The following is a 22280-nucleotide window of genomic DNA, read 5'->3' as shown; positions in this document are numbered from 1 at the left end:
AAGTGCAATACACCACTAGAATAAGAAGTCACCTAATTTTACTCATGTTTAACCTGAAAAGAAATCAATTGCATTTCAACTGATGATGAAGGTTGAAAAATAATGCCAAAAGATATCTAAGACCAGATGGACTTGCAATTTATCTAAATGCAATGTTTTGGTATTTTTTTTAATATTAAAAGTCTTCAATGTATAAAGTTGACAATTTGAAAATACAGAAGAGTATTAAGAAGAAAATCAAGCTACTTGAAATGTTAAGACAATTAGTATTTTTAAATCTTTCTAACCAAACTTAGTGCTTATATGTTGCTCAATAAATACAATATCCCTATTATCTTGTGGTTACAGCTTTGTATCCTAACTCTTTACTTTTATGTTGTATCAAGATCATTTACCTATATCTTTAAATAGCCTCTGTAAATGACAGTAATAGAAGAGTTATCTTCTTTCCATGTGTGTGGACAGGTCCTTTAAAAGTATCTGGTCTTAGGCGAGAAAATAATAAAAATAATGAACAGCCATATACCAGAGACATTTTGTTGTGGGGGTGGAGTAGGGAATGGGATCAAAAAGGGAGGTAGGGGGGGAGGGAAGTGCATTGGAATATGTTGATGGCACAAGGGTGACTCAGTGATGGGAAACCCATGGGGGTTACAATTGAGATTTAAAAAAGTGTACAAAATGATGTAAAAATAAACTGTTATATTATTAAAATATATATATAAAATAATTAAAAAAGAAAGTATCTGGTCTTCTGAACCAGAAACCTTCAGGAAGCTAGTGGGTAGGCCTAGCTCTACTAATTCCCTGGATGGTCAAATTTATTTTTGCAATGGTATTAGGCTGGTTAAAGATGAATCTGTCTTATTGTGAACCAATTTTTATGGTAAAAGTTAAAGCTATGAAATAGTATATTAGTACACTAGTAAGAATGTTAGAGACCATCAAACTTACATACATGTAAGTCTGAAATTCAAACTATTATCCTACAAAACTTACTTTCAATCCTGTTTTTTAGACCAAGTGAAATGTTTTGGAAATGCTATTTACTATTGAGAGTATTGACTATGCAATTCAAAATACTTTACATATTACTAACCTGGTAAAGTAACTGCTTTCTGGCTGGGTTTCTTTCCACATCTAATTCGGTACTCATTTATTGCATTTTCAATCTCCTGAAGCTTTTTCACTGCATCAGAATAATCCTGCTTTCGTTTTTTCTTCACAGTTTTACAAAGGTCTGGCTCACTGGCAAGTTTCTTTGAAGCTTCAACCAGCTTTTGCTGTATGAGGAAATTGCTCTCCAGTTCTTGCAAAGCAGGATCCTGCATTTATAAAATAATACCATTACCTGTAACACAATCACTTTCACATGTACTGAATAGTTAAAAAACAATGTTTTGTGTATTCTCAAATCAGATTCTGTGTGAGAACATAATCTTTCCCAGTTTTTTAAAAGAAAGAGTTACTAGTCATGAGTTTGATTCATATAGAAGTACTCTTAAAAAGGACTTTTAATTATGATAAATGGAAACTTTGTCATGGGAACTCTCACTTAATAATTAAATAATTTGGAAAGCAGTAGTACATGATGGTATACAAAGCATCACTTCAACTGGCAAGCAAATAATTTTATCTATTTTTTCTTCTCTTGCCTGAATCTTCTCAAATTTTACTGCATAGGTATCATCAAACAATCTTCTAGAAGACAAGACCTCTCTCATTCATTACATAAAACTCTCATTAGTCCAATCCTCTATCCTTTCATTATTGGGTGAAGAGCACATATTTTCAAGAAGGAATTCTTGATTCATCGATGCAGTGGTTCCTAGTGGGATGACCCTGAACACGCTGCTTAAATTTTGGATGCCTCTGGGTTTCTTCTACTTACTTATATCATGGAGATGACATTTACCTTATAAAAGTATGGTGAAGATTAAACACTATAACATATATGCACTGTTTTTAGCTGGGTATAAAATGAGCATTCGATAAATGGCAAATGTCATTCTATTACTGAATGAAACTGTTATCATTTTGTAAAGCCAAGAAACATAACTAGGGTCTGATGTCATACAGATGAAAAAGTATACTCTATATTGGCTAACATATCTTTTACCTTTATTATACCCGTTGGCTATACATGTATTATCTCACTGGATACTTATTCCCTTTCTTAGAGAAGAAATATAAATAAATCCCGACTTTACAGATGAGGAAACTGAGGCCTGAGAAGCAAGAGGCAAATTATTTGTCAACAGCTATTTTGGTTCAGGTGGAATGATCTAATGATGTCTTCCTAAGTCTGATGATATTTCTCAACTAATAAACATTGCTGTGTGGTTTCATTGAATGTTCTCTATCACTGGGGACAAATAAAGTAGGAAATAGCTCAATCTTAATGGGACTGTACATGGCAGGAAAGAATTCTATTTGGTCTACATTATTTATTTCAACTGGTGAGATAAGAAAGCACAGCAATGTATTCAAGCCAAGGAACAAATTAATCACACCCAACCAACAGTTTTTCTGTTAATTGTTAATAGAAATGCTCAGAGCTGGTACACTTACCTCTTCGCTAGGAAGAAAACTGTCATCCAGTTTGAACGTGGTACCTACACGCCTTCTGACCTGGGGAGGTTTCTCACCTATGTTCAGCGGATACTCTTTGGGAATTTTGCCTGTGAGCTCCTGTAAAACAAGGCAGTCCAGAGAGTGATAGTTAACACTGGCTGGAGTTGTCAAACACAATTTGAAACCGTCATCCTCCCCAAATTGAAGACACTCACGGCCTCCCGCAAACAGATCTTCTTAAGCTCTTCGACTTTTTTCAGGAGTTTTTCTTGCAACAGCTTTTCCTTCTTCTTAAGTTCAAGGATTTTCTCTCTCTTTTGCTCTTCACTAACTTCTGAGTCTTGAGAACCTGGGACGGTGAAGGGAGGGGAGCAAGAAAGATTTTACAAGCCATGTTTCCTTCCTTTTTAAAAGACAAAGGACTTTACAGCCAAACCTGTTATAAAATAATAGCTTATTTCTTTTCTCCTTGTTTCTGAACATAATAAAAGGAAACTGGAGAACATTTTCTCATACTTCTGGGCATCAAACAGAGCCTGGTAATGTGCCCTTTGCAATTTGGCTCTGTTATTTTAGAAGCAATGATAAAATGCTTAATGTTTCAGGCATTCCTAAGGAAAAAAATTCATTTTTTCGAGCAGAGAGGGTAAAATTTTCTTAGAGATAATTGCTTATAGTGTTCTGTTACAAGTCAAAGTGAATGTTCTCTCTTAATACAAGTCAAAGGAATGTTCTGTGCTTCCAATACATAAGTTGACAATGTGATAGAAGACTTTATTTTGGTGAAGTTACATGTTCTTAGTGTTAAGAGATTTCAGGACTTTAGTGACAGAGTTTAGGAGTAGCAATCAGGTTTAGGGGAAGGGATTTGAGTTTGTAATCATGTTCATCCTTGTATTAAATGGATTAACATTCTGCATCAATAACAAAATATTGGGGGAAGAAGCTGTGGAATTTAGGGGAAGAGAATGTCTTTTCAAGTTATCCTTAAGCACTTTCTTTTGCATTACAGTTACTTATATAAAGTTTATTTATAACTTAATGTCATACTGTTTTCAAAATTAATTTTAAGATTTTATTTAACACTACTGTTTATTGTAGGTTTTGTTATGCTTACTTATGCCCTACTTAATGGAGTAAAAGAGGCATTGAAAAGAGGTTTGAGAAACAAACCTGAGGGAAAAGCTCATGAAATGAAACAAAAATTGCTTGCCCTTTCTCTAATCATAAAATGTTACCTGAGAGCCCTCTCTGGTGGCACAAGGGGTTAGGACACAGCACTGCAAACTAGCCACACAAGGGGTTAGGGCACAGCACTGCAAGCTAGTCACGCTGCTTCAGAGTGAGTTCAATCCCTGGTCTGGGAGGTGATCCTCATGGCATGGAAGACCTCTCCTGACCCGCCAGCTGCTCCCCTCAGCCATGTACTTCTTATATCTGCCTGTTCTGCTCCCTACCCTGCCTCTGGTGACTCCTCACACTGCCTCTGCATCTCTGGCTTGTACCCCAGTTCTGTATGCATAAATAAATCTTTTAAAAAAATGTTACCTGAGGAGATTAGACTGCCATTGCTTGCCATGATGAACTGACTCTTTGCCTCCAAGGTCACTAGTTTGGAGACCCTCGGTGCTCCTGTTTCCGTTAAGTCCATTGCGATATCGTCTAAACTCCTGGCTGAAGAAATTTTTGCCTAAGAGGTATACAACAGTAAAATGGAATGAACTCAATTAATCTGACATCAAATTAATAAAATGACATCATATTAATAAAATGACTATTATTTTTATGATAAAATAAAGTTAGCACGAGGGCAACTAAGACTTTTTGTATATTTAAAGTGATACTCTTTAGGAAAAAGTACAAGAGGTAGCTAAAATTCTTTAACTGTGTGAGATTCTCTCTCATGGTATAGAGCAACAAAAAACCGAAAAGTGTCACCAGTCTAAACAGACATGTGTGTCAAAAAGCTGACAAATCTTACAGCTTCAAATCAGATTTAAAATATAAGAAAAATTAAAAGTTAGTGTGAAATTTTAAAAACACTTTCAAGATCAAAACTCCTTGTTTGCATATTTTCTGAGGAGGCTTAGCTTCAGGATAGAGAGCAAGTGAGGGGTGGCAGTTGGCTGTCCTTGTAACTCACTTTGCTTTGCTTCCGGTCCAGGTAGAACTGATGCTGACTAATTGCCATTACCCAGATGGACTTGATGAGAGAAGAGTTTGCATACCATGTTTGCACAAAAAGGCCACTTTGCCCAAAGGTTCTTCTTGATACTGAAATCCTGAAAGGTTAAGGAAAATACGCAAATTATTCACCTCTGACCAGTACAACAGAAAATGCGCCCAGTGAGTAATGTTGTCACAAAGCATCTTAATTACTATGTGGCTGCAGCACACTGGTGAGGAGAGGGGCCAACCTTCTGATTATTCTCCTTTTATGACAAAGTCACTCAGATCAAGATAATATCTTTCTGTGTTAAACAAAGATATTTAAAAAGGCAGTTAAGTAAAAAGATATAGTAAAAAGCAGATAAGAATTAGTCAAATCAGAGGCTAGACTAAAATATCTTAAAATTACTGTACTTGAAAATCATAAGTATGTATGACCATCACAGGTAGGGATTAGGAGTTCACTAGTGATGCAAGGGGTTAAGTCTTAGCACTATGCTGCAGCTATTACAGCACAAGTTTGATCCCAGGCCTGGGAGGTGACCCACATGGTGCAGCAGACGTCTCCTGACTCACTGGCTGCTCCCCTCAGCAGTGTGTCTCAGTCTATCTGTCTGTTCTGCTCCCCACTCTGTCTCTGGTGAATCCTTTCATCCCCCACCCACACCTCTGGCCTATACCCCAGCACTTGTATGCATAAATAAATAAATCTTAAAAAAAAAAATAATGTAGGGAGGCCCTCCTTGGTTGCGCAGCGGGTTAAAGCACAGCAGTAAGAAGCTAAAGCCACATCAGCATGAGTTCGAAACCCACCCTGGAGGTGACCCACATGGTATGGCAGACCTCTCCTGACTCATCCACTGCTCCCCTCAGCAGTGTCAGGGTTGACCTGTTCTGCTCCCCACTCTGTCTCTGGTGAATCCTCTCACTGCCCCTGAACCTCTGGCCTATACCCCAGTTGTATAAGCATAAATAAATGAATCTTTAAAAACAATGTAGGGAATAAATGTGATAAAGCAACTAAGGGTGGGGATGGAGATGGGAGAATTGAATGAAGGTGGTCAAAGGTATACCTTCCATTATACAATAAATTAGTACTGGGATGTAATGAGCAGCCTGGTAACTACAGCTAATATTGCTGTGTGGTAAATTTGAAATCTTCTAAGAGAATAGGCCCCAAAACTTCTCATCTGGAGAAAAAGAACACTTCTTTTTTAGCTGCTAATTTTATTTTGTGCCCATACAAGATGGAGATTAATTAAATATGTGGCAATTATTTCACAATAAATGTAACACAAGCTATTATGCTATGCACATTAAACTTATATAATGCTACATGTCAATTATAACTGCAATAACATTGAAATAAGTAAATAAAATAAAGACAAAGCAACCAAAGCTTGTTGCATTTACAATTTCTTCAAGGTGCAAGATATGTCAGCAATCAGTTCTGACACTGTCAGAGGATGAACACCACAATATCGTCTGAAAATCTGCAGGCTCAAAACTGATCTGGAGTACTATTTATGATTCAGAAAAAAAGAGGAGAAAGGGTGAGAGGAGAAGCGAGCTAAGGGAGAAAAAAGAGGGGTGGCAGAGAGAAGCTGTGTGGGGTAGAGGCAGGGGCTGGGGAGGATACAGATGTTCCCTGGAGGAATCTGGTTGAATCTTTTGTCACATCCCTCCAAACACCCATAAATGTATCTAAAAAGCAACCACTGAACAAGGATAAATAATTCCTCTGAAAAGCTTAGAGAATTTACAATCCTGTTTTCAATTCATACTGGTAACATGGACCAAACTGAACAAAAGATCTAACTAGATATTTCTCTAATGAAGATTTATAAATGGCCAAAATGCACATAAAAAGATGCTCAGCCATCTTCGTCATGAAGGAAATACGAGTCAAAATCAAAATGAGTTTCCACTTCACACACAAGTATGGCTATTAAACACACACACACACACACAACTAAAATTAATAAGCATTAGGGAAGAACTGGAGAAACTAGAACCACATCCACTGCTGTTGGGAATGTACAATGTTGTAGCCACTTTGGAAAATAGTCTGGCGGTTCCTCAAAAGGTTTCAGAGAGTTACCAGTTGACCCAGCAATTCCACTTCAAGCTATAAATCCAAGAGAAATGAATACACATATCCACACACACAAATGTTCAGAGTAGCATTATTCATGTAGTTACCCAGACTGACAGAGAAAGCCTGTGATTCTTACCTCCGTGGATCGTGAACTTCAACAGCAAATTTTTTCTCACGGAAATATAAGTTCTCCAATTGTTTCCACTGAAATAACTAAACAATTCAGAAAACAGAAAAAAAAAACACACACACAATTTTAATTATTATGAATGTGTACTAAAAATCAGCTTCATAATCATAATCAAGAAGGTATACTAAGATTAAGCATGAATATGGAATATAGTCAAATCAACTACAACCTGAACACTTTTTATTTCTTTGGGCAGTAATCCTCACCTCACCAATAAATCCTCCTCGAACAATAAAAGGCAGTGACTGTGGCGAACATGCATACTATTTTTCCTCTGACTCAATAAGATAAAATTTAATAAGAAAATCTTCATGGATTCCAGTAAGCACATGCCCTCTGAACAAAGCTGTTGCTTTCTTATTTAAATGGAAAGATAACCTAAAGGGTATTTCAATAAGGACACAGACTAATTTCAAAAGAATGTAAAGTGAAAGTAAAACAGATCCCCACACAGGGGTAAGTCTCCGAACCACCAGTTTCCTCTTACAAAGTGGCAAGGAGAGTTCCCCTAAATTCAGAGAAACCCGGAAGCAAGAATTGCGGGGGCAGCAGTGGAACAGTAGTGATACCCTCTGCTTTCTAAGCTAGAGCCTCCAGTTTTTGTAAACAGAACCCAACTTCTCTATTCCCAATGCTGACATTCTAATGCTGCACACAGGGTAATTTGCCAGTTCTGGGGAGCAACAAACTTTCCCAGCAAAGTGCATTTAAAAATAAGATAATTTGTGGGAAAAAAAAAAAGAGTGTGTTCTTTGTTTCCTGGGCTCTTTCCCAACCTCTTGCTCCTCCACTTGTCCTATCCACTCCAACTTCAGAGTTGAGTCCCTTATCTCTGTCCTCAGTCGTGATGATTGGGAAACAGCAGCACAGCAATTTTATTCCACCAATGCACTTTGGTTGGATTTTAAAATGAAGTTCAAAAAGATCATAGATGGATACTTTAATTGGCAAAATAAAACTTCTCTGCAATGCACAATCAACAGAAACCATTTCCTGAAGTACCGGACCCAAGAGTTTTGAGTTTACAAGTTTACATGTAATCCTCGTGTAAAGAAACAGCAAAAGCTTAAAGTTCCTGTTCATAGGCAGCTAGGAGGTAAAAGCATTCAAACTGGAACCCCAGCCCCAAATAGAGTTAAAAAAAAAAAAAAACACATACAAAAAACCAGCACACACTAAGAATATACTCCTTCATGATCTGAAGGATCATCTGTAACTACTTAATACTAGACACAGATTGACAGGAGAGTTATTGAACGTTTAAAGTTACATACCAATTTCCTAAAATGTCTGCAGACTGGAGGCTTTAATTCCTTATAATCCAGAGGTTCCAAAAGTAGGACAGAAATACAAGGGAAAACCCCATGGATCTATCTCCCCATTCCCAGACAGCAGCTCCAGTGAATTCTGGACTCAGTTTCATAAGACACTGAGGTGTAACTCAGTTTCACAAACCGAACCTCCCACGTCTGACACACTACTGACATCAGCAACTCCATACAGCGACACCTCCCACTTCACTTCTTCTATCCATCAGGAATTGGAAAGCAAATGTCACCCTCACAGATTTTCCCATAAGAGAGACACATTTTTAAAACATGTGGATTCAGATGATACTTCCTGGGAAGTAAGTTTCCTTAAATCCAGGCACAAATTTCACTGGAGGCTGCCTGCCTGAAGGAGACATTTCTAGACCTAGGTTTACTCACCCTGGCCACAAACAGGTTCAACAGGAAGAGCCACAATGCAGCTCAGCTGTGTTTTCCTTTGCGTCCATTCCCACACACATAAAAACCAGGGCTGAACTTGAAACATGATCTCTGAAAGTCACCACCTCCTCCTCTTATCACTTACAAACATGAAACACTAGCACTTTTGCCTCATTCAGCACAGGGTGCATTAAGAGTGAACCTACTTGGGGCAAGCAAAAACCCTGCTTAGTGTTTTTAAACACATTGAAATAACTGGATGTCAATTATGCTTGCAGAAGAAGTTATGGGACTGAGGTGGTGTTTTTTAGTCTGAAAGGCAAATCATTTCCCCCGATATCATAAAGTTGGTGCAAGATGTGATTCCAAATACGTTCTGGTAGTGGTAGGAAAGTGAACTGAAAATTCATGCCAGTGGTTGCTTCTAGGGTGTGTCAAGGGCAAGCGGCACAGAAAACTTCAGCTTACTTGTAATAGTTTATTTCTTATATTAATGAAAATAGGATGATGTGTGATAAAATAAATAGCAATGGTTAATTAAGTGGTGATGCAGATGTCATATTCTTGGTACTTCCCAAAATTAAAATAATAGAAATATATATAAAATGAACATAGGTAGATCTATTTTATACAGGAGTGAGATTTCTATCTCCTAACCATCTGTATCTATTTTAGACATTTCAATCATTACCATTGATTCTTATCAATGTTTGAAGTTGCTAGGAAAAAACTTCTAATTGCAATGGCCTTTGATTTAGGTGGTGACTATTTTTTCTTATGAAATTTCTAAAATCATTGTTCTATTGTGTTTGCAAATTATTTTGATGTTCTTGCTCTCAAAGTGATAGGATTAAGCTTTAAGAATAGCAATGGCACTGAGTTGAAATGACTTCATTTATAAATATTGCTCATGCCTCAAGTCTAGGACAGAACCTGGCACACAGCAGGGAACTCACCAATCTTCATTCTCCTCCCTTTCACCAGTATTTTCCTTAAAGGATAAATAGGAGGCCTTCCTATGGTCAAAAGCAGGCAGCGCCAATGGGAAGAAAAGAGGAAACTGGGCAAAGAAGCCCCTGCAAGGCTGCCCTGACTTGCAAAGGCGTCTACATTAGAGAAATGCCCTATTATATAATAAGAAATGGTCTCCATCCCCTGATGCGTTAGAGGTGAAGGGCTGCAAGGAGACCTTTCTGTAGTTAAGGAAAAATAAATCAAAGTTTAAAGGAAGGTTGAAGGTAGCAAAATATGCTTCACATTTTCTATTATGTGCAGAACATTAGCGCCTACACAAGGTAGGACTAGAATAGGGTATGACACTTTAGAGGTATGATTACTATGTGGATTGTACATACACAATTGAATTCTCATGTTAAAACAGAAAAATTATGCCCAAGCTAAAATTCCCATACTTAGAGATTTAAAAAGGGGAGAGGGGCTTATTTACTTTGCAATATAGACTTGAGAGTATGAAACTGGGCTGCTTTCTACAATGCTTGTTAAATAAGCATAATAATCATTAATTAGAATTTATGGTTGTTTATGTGGTACTCACTGGAAACTACAAGCTGAAGTTGTATTGCTTTTATAATCTATAGTGTTAATAATGAAAGGGGATGCTTGTAGAACAAAAATAAAACTGTGAGTTAGGACTTCCGGATTTCTTACTATGCTACGCTCATCTAGAATGATGAATGATTAACTGTGCCCATTAGCATCAAAAGATGAAAGTAGATAGTAATAGATAAAAGAGGAGCTGGATTTAACTTTGATATTGCACAGTAAATAAATATAGATAAGATAGAAGAAGTAAAAGAGGAACAATATAAACCATGATATTAACAAACAGATAATCAAAAAACTACCACAGGAAGAGAATATATCCTCAGGTCACTAATTCCAGCTTAGGAAAGTGTCAAATATTTAAAAACTGACAGAAAAACATCTTAGCAAATTTCCTCATCTATACTATGGGATCAACAGCACTTACCTGGTGGGTTTTAGGAAAGCTTCCCTGATACTGTAAAGCATTTACTCTCATGCTAGGCTCAGCAGGAACATTCAGTAAGTGATAAAGCAGCTTATTTGTTATGAAGAACTTTCAGTCCAGTTCCCTAATTTTATTGTATCTTTGTCAAAATGGAGGACAGCCATTTACTAGCAGAACTAACCACAGTTATCAGGTTTCTCATCTGTCTTTCCACTGATGAGGAACAGCTAGATTATTCTGTTGACACATCTGTGTCACTCAGGTTTCCAATTCTGTGAGTTTCAGCCTCTGTAAAAACTGCTGTGTTTTTGTTGATGTCATTCGTGGTTTCCTGATACACCCTCTAGGTAGGAAATCTGTTCAGTGTTGCTGTATCATGGAGGTCACAGAGGAAGAGGGAGGGGTTGGGTAAAGGCATGCCCACAGGGAGACTTCAGACAGCAAGCTCCCTTCTGTCTGGGGACACACACATACACAGGGAAAGCTTTGAATAGAATGGATCAAACTATTTTTTGCAACTTGATGAATTGAAAGATACTATCACCAGAATGTTAATACCAGCTAAGGCCAAGAAATCAGAAGCTTGTTATGTTTTTAAAAGTACTTAAAATATAGGTTAATCATTTACCTGCAAATTCACCTGGAAATGACTAAATATAGCTAGTCAGAGCTGGTATGTATGACTGTACACTAGTCAATGAATGACTCAGAGGGGATCCCCTGTTATTATCTGACATAAAATAAAATCACTATCTTGTTGATTTAGCCTTTTTTTAATTCAAAAAATGCACTTAATGACTATACTGTTACTACCCATGCCCTAGATAGTACATCTGTTTTTCTTGCTGGTTTCCACAAAAAACAGGATTTTGCTATCAATGATTAATGGACTTTAAAAATATCAAACTGGGTCTCCCTGGTGGTGTAAAGAGTTAAGACAAAGCACTGTGAAGCTCTCCTCAGCCACTACAGCATGAGTTCGATTACTGGCAGGGTGGTGACCCACATGACGCAGCAGATCTCTCCTGTCTCGCCTGGACTTCCCTCAGCAGTAATTTTCAGTGGATCTCCTGTTCTGCTCCCAACTCTGTCTCTGGTGAATCCTCTTACCTCCCCTTGCCCCCACCCAAACACAAATCTATGGGCTACACACAAGCTCTTGTATGCATAAATAAATAAATCTTAAAAAAAAAAAAAACTATCAAACTGACCTACCTTGTGTTGGAAGAGCAGTTCTTCTACCTACCTAATGGTTTATTCACCCTTTATTATCCACCTCAGCTTATACAACTGAGATTGCAACTTCCTAATAACCCTATGGGGATGAACAACTTTTAGTCCTATTTTACAAATGAAAAACTGAGGGTCAGAAAAGTTTGTGCAAATAGGTTAAGGTCTCAACTCTAAATAGGGATAGTTCTGGGAAGTACTGCAGGGCTTCCCAAACCTCAGGGCCCTGCTACAGCACAGCATTCTGCCTTCCTCACCTGGGAAGGGAGTTCTGTGAACATTTGTTCTGTGAACATTATGTTAACAAAAAAAAAAAAAAAAAGAAAGAAAAGAAAGAAAGAAAATAAAAGAAAAGAAAAACATGGAGCAATTTCCATTTCTACCTTACAAGGGAGAAAACAGTAACAACAACAACCACCAACAGGGATTAAGATAGCCCTCTACTTAAGTAAAGGCTCTTAGACTAGTGGTTCTCAATCAAGCATGATTATTCACCATGCCTTCCCTTCACACACAGTCCCAGGACATCATTTGGAGACATTTCTCACACAGGAGGGCAGGGTGCTTCTGGCACCTCATGGGTAGATGCTGGGGGTGCATTCTTGAATCATACTGGATTCAAGACAGTCTCACATCAGAGAATGATCTGGCCCCAAATGTCAATAGTGCAAAGACTACAAAACTTAAAAGTATTTAGTAATACTTAGTCCTTGATAGGTGAAATGTGTTGATGAAGAAGATAAAATTTTTCTCTAAAATAATGGATTTTGCAGTACTATTTATTTCAACTTGGTAATGCCTTAAGGAATGAACAGTTGTTCAGATTGTTTTTTAAATGCAAAAGTTATCTACCAGAGAGAGACTTAGAACAGTACAGCAGATTAGAAGAGGTCTTGCTAATAATGTCAGGTGTGCTGAGGTAAAATTTCATGATATATGCAAATGGGAGTGAAATTACTTTTTCAGATGTGATGGCAAAACCTTCCACACAAAAATCATCAAGTCCTTAAATGTAAAGAGTAAAGCATTCTGAAAGTTTAGATAAGAAGTTCTAAATATCAGGAAATACATAATATGAAAATCTGACCTATTTAAGAGGAGGCCATCTCAAATTTCCTTGGTTAGAGGCCACATCTCAACTACCTATAAATACCAATCAGAACGCACAGCACATGTATTTGGTGCAACCAGGGCTGACTTGCTGCTCACATGGCTGACTTGCTGTACCTGGATGGCTCTTTTGGATCAAATGGCTACCCAGTCTGGTTATAAATATTTTTCAACAAAATCTCTAAATTTTTAATATAGCCAGGACTTTCCAGAAGGACAGTCAGGGCTCTGATGACTTGGGTTGTGACTTTTTCCTTAAATGACATCAAGAATATTAAATCCCTGCTGAGGGGCCTTGAACAGGTTGATTGAACAGGTTCAATCAATTCTTTTATACTGAAAAATATAAAAATGGGTACATTGCACTAGATTTTTGGAAATCTGTTGCTGAAGAATGATTTGAACCATACCAATCTTTAGTTACATGTATATACTGAAGCAATCTTCACTGTGTATTACTTCCTAGGACTCTTTTCCACAACGCTTGCTTTATGCATTGTTTTTCTCTGCATTTGGAATAGTCAATCCAATTAGAGAGAATTATTTCATTTTTCTATATTGTGCTAACAAGTTAGCCATTTGGTAACTGCCTAGAAACATAAATAGATTGAATAAAGAATCTCTGGTTCTCTTACCTGATTAGCATCTTCAATTTCTACAGTGAGCATTCTTATTCTTGAGACTTTAGTGTCTCCTTTCCATTTTTATAATATGCTTACCACTTGCCTATCACCATAACGCCATGTCTCAGACTTGAACTTGCCAACACATTCTTCATGAGCCAGTCAAGGTCTCAGCTTAAATGTCATGTCACCTTTCTCACAGAGGCTTTTCCTGAACACACTGAAAGTTCCCCGCCCATCTCATTACTGACTCTCCATCCTTTTTCTATCAGAATTTATAATTATGTCTTCACGGCTTTTGCTTACGTGTTTATTTCTCATTGTCATTCCCTTAAACACTTCAAAGAAAACAAGACAGGATGACAGGAACTACCTATCACCCTCAGGATCTATTTTTCTTCCTTCTGTTTAGTCACAGAACACCACGAATTATAGTTTTACCCATGATCACTCATCTAGATAAATACTTCCCAGCTCCCTTTGCTATTAGGCTTGGTAAATTTATGAATGGCTAGACTGCTTGCATTGGAATAGTTCTTCTGCTTCCTGGTTGTGAAATGGAGACTCACCAATGACCAAACAACTCCCTGAGAGTTCCTTGTCTTAAAATTCTAATTGTGTTTCTCAGCAATCAAAAAAGATAAACACATGCATTTATACCGATGGTTTCACTCATAGCAGGAGTATAAAGGGCTAGGGGAGAAAATAATAATGAACAACTATATACCAGAGACATTTTATGGAGGGGGCTGGGGAATGGGATAAAAAAATGGAGGGGGGAGAGTGCACTGGACTATGGTGATGGCACATGGGTGAACTGGTGGTGGGAAGCCACGGGGATTACAACTGAGGTGGAAAAAGACACAAGATGATGTAAAAAATAAACTATTACATTATTAAAAAAATCAAGAAAAAATTATGTAACAATTTGTCTATTTTTATTAATTGTTTTGCTCTTTGTGTTATCAAAATGGGATCATGAGCAAACATATACTCATGTAAATATACTCATGTAAATATTTAAATAAAATAAAATAATGACCAAAAAAAATTCTAATTGTGTTTAACTATAGGAGGGTAAGAGAGATGCTGACACCAATCAATACATTCTATGCTTAGAATATAGTGTGAATGACAAATATCTACTCAGCTAATCACTAGCTCATTGAGTCCTCACAATTATCTGTGTGGTAGATAGAATTATTTGAATTTAATAGCTGAGAAAATACAAGCCCAGAAAGCTTGAGTGACAGCCTCAGGCCAGAGGTAAGCAGGAGCACAGGACAGGTTTCATTTCAAATCCATGGTAAAGAATTTGAGTTCTCTTCCCACTGACTCGGTGGAAAGCTTTAACAACCACATTGATTATTGGTGTGGCTGAAGCTTAATTATATACTTTACAAACAGGATGGACCAGTCTCCAGAGAGGTTGACATTTTGTAATTTGATTTTTCTTCCACACTACATTTTATATTTTGAATTGATGTAGACATAGGGCTGGACAGCACATGATCTCTGCTCCTAGCATTTAAATAGGTAGTGTTAGAGAAGTAACATTAATTGAGGTCCATGATGATGTGGAAGTAGAGGGGAAAACAAGCAGGGATAAAAATGACTGAGAAGACTGTGCTTTGAAAAATAAGTCATTGTGTTTATATGAAATGCACTTTTATGACAAGGGAAAAGTAAGACTCTTGTGCTTGTGAGTTAATTCATTTGGCTCTCTAGGCATTTGGAATGGCAATAGTTAAAATTGGTTAACCAAAGACTAAGACCATTCCCTAGTCTAAGATGCCCTAGGGTGACATTATCACAAGACTTTCTTAGCCTGTTACATAATATAGAAAGATATTAATCTTGAAAGGCCCTTTATCCATTTTGACCTACCTATCATACTGAGTAGCATGCCATTTTACTTCTATCATCTTGGACAAGTTCTGATTTTACTCAGGGAAATATCTTGCCAGGGGGTACAAATCAGTCATGACTTAAAGTAATACTTGCCTCAGTCTCTGACCTATTAGCTACTTCTTTTTGAAGAACAGTCATTTCCCTACTCAAAAAGCTAAATGAACTACAAAACTTTGAAGAAATACAAGTTTGCAAGTTCTTTTAAAAGAGAACTTCAAAGTTTTTAAGTTCAAATGGCCTATAATTTGAAATGAAGTAGACTTCTGGTATGTTTTCACATTCCATAAGAGTTTGCAATGACACATTTCATGCACAAAGGAAGGAATAAAAACTGCTTTTGATACAAATTTTCAATACTTTCAACTTTTGTGCTTTGTAACTCAGAATTAAAAATTTCCCTCTTAATTTGAATCATGCTTTACTGCATTATGGTGAATGAAATTAGGAAGGGAGAGAACTTACTATTCTTTGGAAACATAAAATTTGAGTGTAGATTCTTAGATGGAACCTGAAGGATATAGGTTTGTAGCAATTTGGGGTTCTTTCCTAATTCAGCAGTGATCCAAGAATATTTCTCACATCCTTCTTTAGCGTGCCACACCCTCACTACCAATGAACAAATACCAGTGATGATTATGTGTCAGGCACAATGCTAAATGCAATCTCAATTAATTCATACAAATGCTCTATGCAGTTAGTTGTGGCGTTACCATTGTGTAGATGAGGAAACAATTTAGACAGAGAATAAACAGTTTACCCAAGATCATACAGTACACAAACATCAGAGTTTGGGCTACTTTTGAAACATCTGCTTTGCATTATTATACCACATAAATGAAAAATACCTGGCCCTCTTGACAGGCAAAGGTTTATAGCCAAAACACATGAACAATATTAGCTGGGCATCCTGGGAGCACTATGTTTAACATCCCCCACAATCACCGGTTATGACCAATAGATATTATGTGGCAAGGGGACACCTCAGTCAGTGAATCTTGGATCAACTCCTTATCAAAACAGCCTTTTGGTCTCAGTCAGTCAGTTATCACTGGCTAATCTCCCTCCTTCTGGCCTGTTTTAAAGCCACATAATTACCACACAGCAAGCATATGGTTCAAGAGGTAAGCATCTATATGGACTTCCAGTCCAGCTTTTGGTTCACTAGAGTTTGCCAATCTGACCTTTTTCCTGCCAGGTTGTCAGTTACTTGCTGCCTGCACAGATTTATGTAAACAAAAGGAGGATGATCCTCCTTTCTAAGTCAATACTCATGATCTTCTGAACTATGCAGTCTTTCACTTAAGCCAATTGGGCTAGGACAGGGAATTACAGAACATCCTCTCTCCAATTAACCCCTCGTGTTGTTTAGACATGGAAAAATAAAGACTCAGAAGCAAAATCCATAGTTAGATTTAACAGAAGAAGCAAGGGTAGGCACCATAGGTACAGAGTGGCTGCCTGCTAAAATAACCAAGAAGGAGGAGGCTGACAGTGGTAACACAGATGGCCTCTTTATGGCTCTTTTTAAATTAAATGGCATGTCTTGAAAATGAAATAGAAAAACTCTGTAAATGAAAAAGAAAAAGTGGCTTTTGAGCTTTGTCTAGACTATGAAATGAACAAGCAAACATTATTATGATCAGTATCAAACAATATTTGCCACTTTTTAGGAGACTGTGAGTGTACACAAACACTTGTGTCTCAGGAGCAACTGAGAGAAAATTAGTAATATATTCCATGCAGATTTTAATTCACCAGTACTTTGGGAGAAAGCCATCTATTGTTTAAGTGGATGTATTTCTATTCTATGGAAATCTCAATTTTATCTAGCCACATTAACTAAGAAATTACTTGTTTGTTGATTGAAGTCAGTTTTCCTATGCAAAAATCAGAGAAAACATGAGACGCCTAAATGTGATTTTTTAAAGGAAATTGCAGGAGTGAAATAAATTACTAATAGGATATTAACATATGTGAACTGTGTTTTAGGAAAATAAGGAAGATGATGGTTTCCTATGACACAGTATGGGGCAGTGTGATAATGAGATGTAGTACTGACAAAGTGTAAATGAATCAGTATCATACTCTTTAAGATTTATTTATTTGTTCATACAGAACTGGGGTACAAGCCAGAGGTATAGGAGTGGTGAGAGGCTTCACCAGAGACAGAGTGGGGAGCAGAACAGGCAGATCGACAAAGTACATTGCTGAGGGGAGCAGTGAGAGGGTCAGGCGAGGTCTGCCATTCTGCATGCCATGTGGGTCACTTCCAGGGCTGGGGATCAAACTTGCACTGAAGTGGCTGTGGCCAGCTTGCAGTGCTTTGTCCTAACCCGTTGGGCCACTAGGGAGGGCCCTCTTTCTTTCTTTCTTTTTTTTTTTTTTTAATGTTTAACTTACTTGAGTGTAGAACTGAGGTATAAGCCAGAGGTACGGAGGTAGGAGGAGTTACCAGAGCCAGCATGGGGAGCATAGCAGGTGGACTTACTGAAATATATTGCTAAGGGGAGAATCGGTCGAGACAGAAGAATTGCTTGGGACATGTGTGGGTAGCTCCCAGGTTGGGATCAAACACAGGCCCTCATGGTGATAGTACTGAGACTTCACCCTTAGGCCACTTGGGCGGCCCAGTATCATACTTTTCATACTGGTTTTCATACTTTTCATAACACAAAGGAAGGAACGGAGGCACAAAAAGACTTCTGCTCTAATTGACATGTTTCTGCAGCTTTTGCTTTTTGGTTTGTTTTTACAATGAGATTTGCTACTTTTGGTAAAGTATTGTAATAAATAATTACAAGTAAAAATTATTCTGACAATTGAAAAACTGTATGTCCGTATAAGCAAATCTTCAAGTACAAGCCATTTTACCCATATTTCCCCTGGAAATTAAATATTCCTACTTCAATTGATGTTGGTCATAGGGCTTAGGGAGACAAAACTGTAATTATGTAGTTATGTGTATGCTCTCTTATCATCCCTCACAAAGAAGACTATGAATATTAAATGTTGCTTTGTTATTTCTTTAAACATTTTAAATTGATTTATATTTTATATCATTGTTCATTTTTTAAAAAAGATTTATTTATGTATTCATACAGAACTGGGTTACAGGCCAAAGGTGTAGGGGCGGTGAGAGTATTCACCAGAGACAGAGTGGGGAGCAGAACAGGCGACTGACAAAGTACACTGCTGAGGGGAGCAGTGGGTGGGTCAGAAGTAGTCTGCCGCTCCATGTGGGTCACCTCCCGGGTGTGGACTGAACTTGTGCTGAAGTGGCTTTAGCTTCTTAGTACTGTGCTTTAACCCACTGCACCACCAGGGAGGGCCCTAATTGTTCATTTTTAAACAATATTTGCTTTCTTTTCTCAGGTGTAATCACTACAGAATTTCCATGACCAACCCACCCATGCACCATCACCACAGTCCCATGTGTTCTTCCCTCCCTTGTTCATACCTCTCTTTTCCCCTCCCTTGCAGAACATCTTTGCTTTGTATTTTTAATTGATACTGTCTAATGAGAAGCCTTAATACCCAGCTAGTGTGATCCAAAAGAGCCAGAATGGCAGTAGAAGGACCTGTAGCTTGCTCTAGGACACCCTTTGTATTGTCTGTGTCAGTTTCACAACAATAAATTGGGGTGAATGGGGAGCTTTACTTATTTTCTTTAATCAAAGAAGGATTGTGAGCATGTTTGAAGCTGGAAGAACATTTACAAACTGCACAGCACTGTGGTATGATTACTTGACTGCTTTGTGAAGAATATGGTTGCTTTGCTAATATACATTACAGCAAGAGACAGATGGAAGTGATAGGAATTATTTAAGGCTGCAATGTCGATGTCGGGGTGTGATAGGGCAGGCAGCCTGACCATGGTCTGTTATTACAGGACAATGTTCCAGGGCTGTGACTCTCACTGATAAGCAGGCAGCAGACATAGGAAGAAGGTGGCAAAACCATCAAGGGAAGCGTTGAGTCAGCCTTGATGTGACTATAACACCGAGTGGGTTGGAGAGCCGGATGGTTATCTGTATGGACTCATCAATTCTTACATAGGCAACAAAGTAGTGTGTACTTGGGCTTGGGTCAGAAACAGCATCCTAATCAAATTTCAGCTTTTATATAATGTAACTTATTAACTCTGGACAGTCCAAATCCAAATAGAGTGTAACCCTTGAATAAATAGCACATAGTATTCTTTACAAAAACCAGACATGCTAGTGTGGAAAATTATGAAACAAATATTAGTAAAAATAACAGTAATAGTAGAAAGATTACTCGTAACTGTACCACAGAGAGATAAACAGAGTAAAAATTTTGGCTTATATCTTTATAATTTGCCCATTTACTTACTTATCCAGTGGAAATATGTATGCATATATTTATAAAATAAATATATAAAATATTAAAAAATAAAATAACTATAAACAAACATCATTGTGTTCATCCTAAATTATAGTTAAAACCTAATTGCATGCATTTGTAAACTATGTTGTGATAACATATTTGTAATTAAAATTTTGTACCTAACTTTATTTCCTTGGAATGATCACATGTGTCAGATATGGAATTACTTGTAAATGGCAGAAAATTTATGTATATAAGTATTTTACACCTAACCTGAGTCTTCTCTGATCTCGTGGATTCACTAATCAAAATTTTTTGTTCAAGAATGTTGATATGGTCTCCCTTAAAATGATATGGCCAACTCTGGAACAGTTCAAGGTTCACATAAATCTGAAATGATTTCTACTTACTTTCCGAGGTTTCACCTTATCTTGTAAATCATACTGGCCAATTCCTTTATAGCTGATTCCAAGCCACCAAGGAAGTCCTTGTTTATCCTGGAAGAGAGAAAGACATGAGAACCAAATCTTAAATGTTAAGTCTTCTAGAGGTGAAGAAATATTTACCAATTTCATCCTTTAACAAATATTAGCAAGTCAAAACAAGCTATCTTGGTAAACAAAACACTAGTCAAAGAACTAACTTGTTATTAAAATGCCTTCCTAGGGTGTCTTCAACTAAGATATATAAGTCAAAACAGACCAATATTATTAACACTATCAAAAGGATGAAATATTATTTTGATTAAATAGTTGGTGAGAAGAAATACAATGTAAGCAATTCAGCTAAGAATTAATACACAGTCTAAAGCGAGTTACCAATTAAAAAAAAAGGAAGGAAAAAAGTTCTTTGTTCTCTTAATTAGTAACCAGTTATAAAGGTCAGGGAGGTTTCCAAAGAATTACAAAGATGAGAAAAGTGGTTCTAATCTTTGATGTTTATAATATACTTATCACTTATCAAAGAACATGAGAAAATTAAAAAACTCTTTTGCAGAACTGTATGGTTCAATGAGAAGATATCTGAGTAATCACTTTCAGACTTGTATAGGAGGAAAGAATTTTTTTTCATAAAATTATCTTTTAGGTTTTGCCAAAGCAAATGATGTATTATCGTAGGAAAAACTTAGGCTTATATATATACCCATATGCAAACAAATTTAGAATCAGTAGAAATTCAAAGTGAATTAGTTTATTATCTTAACTTGAACAGTCACTCAAGATCAATTATGGAACATTTCCTCTTTCAGACAACACTCCCTTTTTCACATACACTGTATTTCTCCTCAGCATATCAAAATATTTCTTAGCCAGTCTGTCTATGCTTTATAAACATCTAAAAATACTGCATAAATATAAAACATACTGACTGAAAAATGGTAAAATTTGAGGATTTACCAAAAGTATTGAAAGTGACATTGAAGCCTGCATGACTGTCATACAAACACATTATTAATGAAGATGTGGTAGCATCAGCAAAAACACTAGAAAAGAGATGATGAGCAAGAACTAAGGGAATAGGTGTACCAAAGAAGAACCATCTGAATCTCTTGGGACTAATCGAGGTCTTGCGAAAGCATCTGAATATATCAAATATTTATTAAAAATAATGTGTTATAATGTATAACTTGCTAAAAATGAAAAGATATTATTTTTTGAGGCAAGCAATACAATTTTAAATGCTGAAAGTTCCAATGTTATTTACATATAAATGCATATTGACTGAATCTGATTTTAGGACACTGGTATTGTTCAGTATTCTCATAAAACAAAACTCATAAATAAAACAGGCATTATGAAATCTTTGTCATGTAAAAGTATTTTACCTTTACTGCATAATAATGAACTCCATAAGTTGGTAGAGCTTCTACTATTTTCATATACCTATGGAAAATGAAATACATTATAATCTCTTATTAAAATAATCAGAGGATATTATTGGGAAATGAAAATAAGCACAGTTTATATCTACTTTCCTCATTATAGACATAATTAATGTTGCTGACTAAAGTTGATATAGAATAAACCACTCTGGGGAGTAATATGTTTTACATTATCCAAATGTTAGGAAGTTGCTGGAAAAACCTTCAAACAAAAAGTTACAGTAAATATTATTTTACGCATATTAAGATTTCTATAGCTTAGAACATACTAGACTGTATTATAATCCTAAATTTCAAGCATTTGAAAAGTAAACACATATGCATACAAGCAATGAGCGTCAACTTTTGGGTTATGTTCATATTAAGTAAAAAATAAAGCTATTCCATGTTGACATGATAAACACTTAGAAATATATGTATTTAACTCAACTCAAAACTTAGAAATAT

General features: G+C 36.7%; 1 protein-coding gene across 3 annotated transcripts in view; it reads right to left on the bottom strand.

Moving 5' to 3' along the window:
• Nucleotides 1–22280, bottom strand: part of FRMD4B (FERM domain containing 4B) — a 305516-nt gene that overhangs the window by 16822 nt on the left and 266414 nt on the right. For all 3 annotated transcript variants that reach the window (XM_012720470.1, XM_012720471.1, XM_004675986.2), the window contains 8 exons: nucleotides 21777–21834; nucleotides 20362–20448; nucleotides 6978–7054; nucleotides 4718–4856; nucleotides 4123–4264; nucleotides 2790–2923; nucleotides 2572–2691; nucleotides 1100–1325 (listed from right to left, as the gene is read on the bottom strand). In XM_012720470.1, the coding sequence (XP_012575924.1) occupies nucleotides 1100–1325; nucleotides 2572–2691; nucleotides 2790–2923; nucleotides 4123–4264; nucleotides 4718–4856; nucleotides 6978–7054; nucleotides 20362–20448; nucleotides 21777–21834 (983 nt within the window). The remainder of the gene's footprint in view (nucleotides 1–1099; nucleotides 1326–2571; nucleotides 2692–2789; nucleotides 2924–4122; nucleotides 4265–4717; nucleotides 4857–6977; nucleotides 7055–20361; nucleotides 20449–21776; nucleotides 21835–22280) is intronic.

Source organism: Condylura cristata, unplaced genomic scaffold (assembly GCF_000260355.1).
Source record: "Condylura cristata isolate star-nosed mole 26May11 unplaced genomic scaffold, ConCri1.0 scaffold00004, whole genome shotgun sequence".
NCBI lineage: Eukaryota > Metazoa > Chordata > Mammalia > Eulipotyphla > Talpidae > Condylura > Condylura cristata.
Note: the sequence above shows the minus strand (reverse complement) of the source record. Positions and strands in the feature narration are given on the sequence as shown.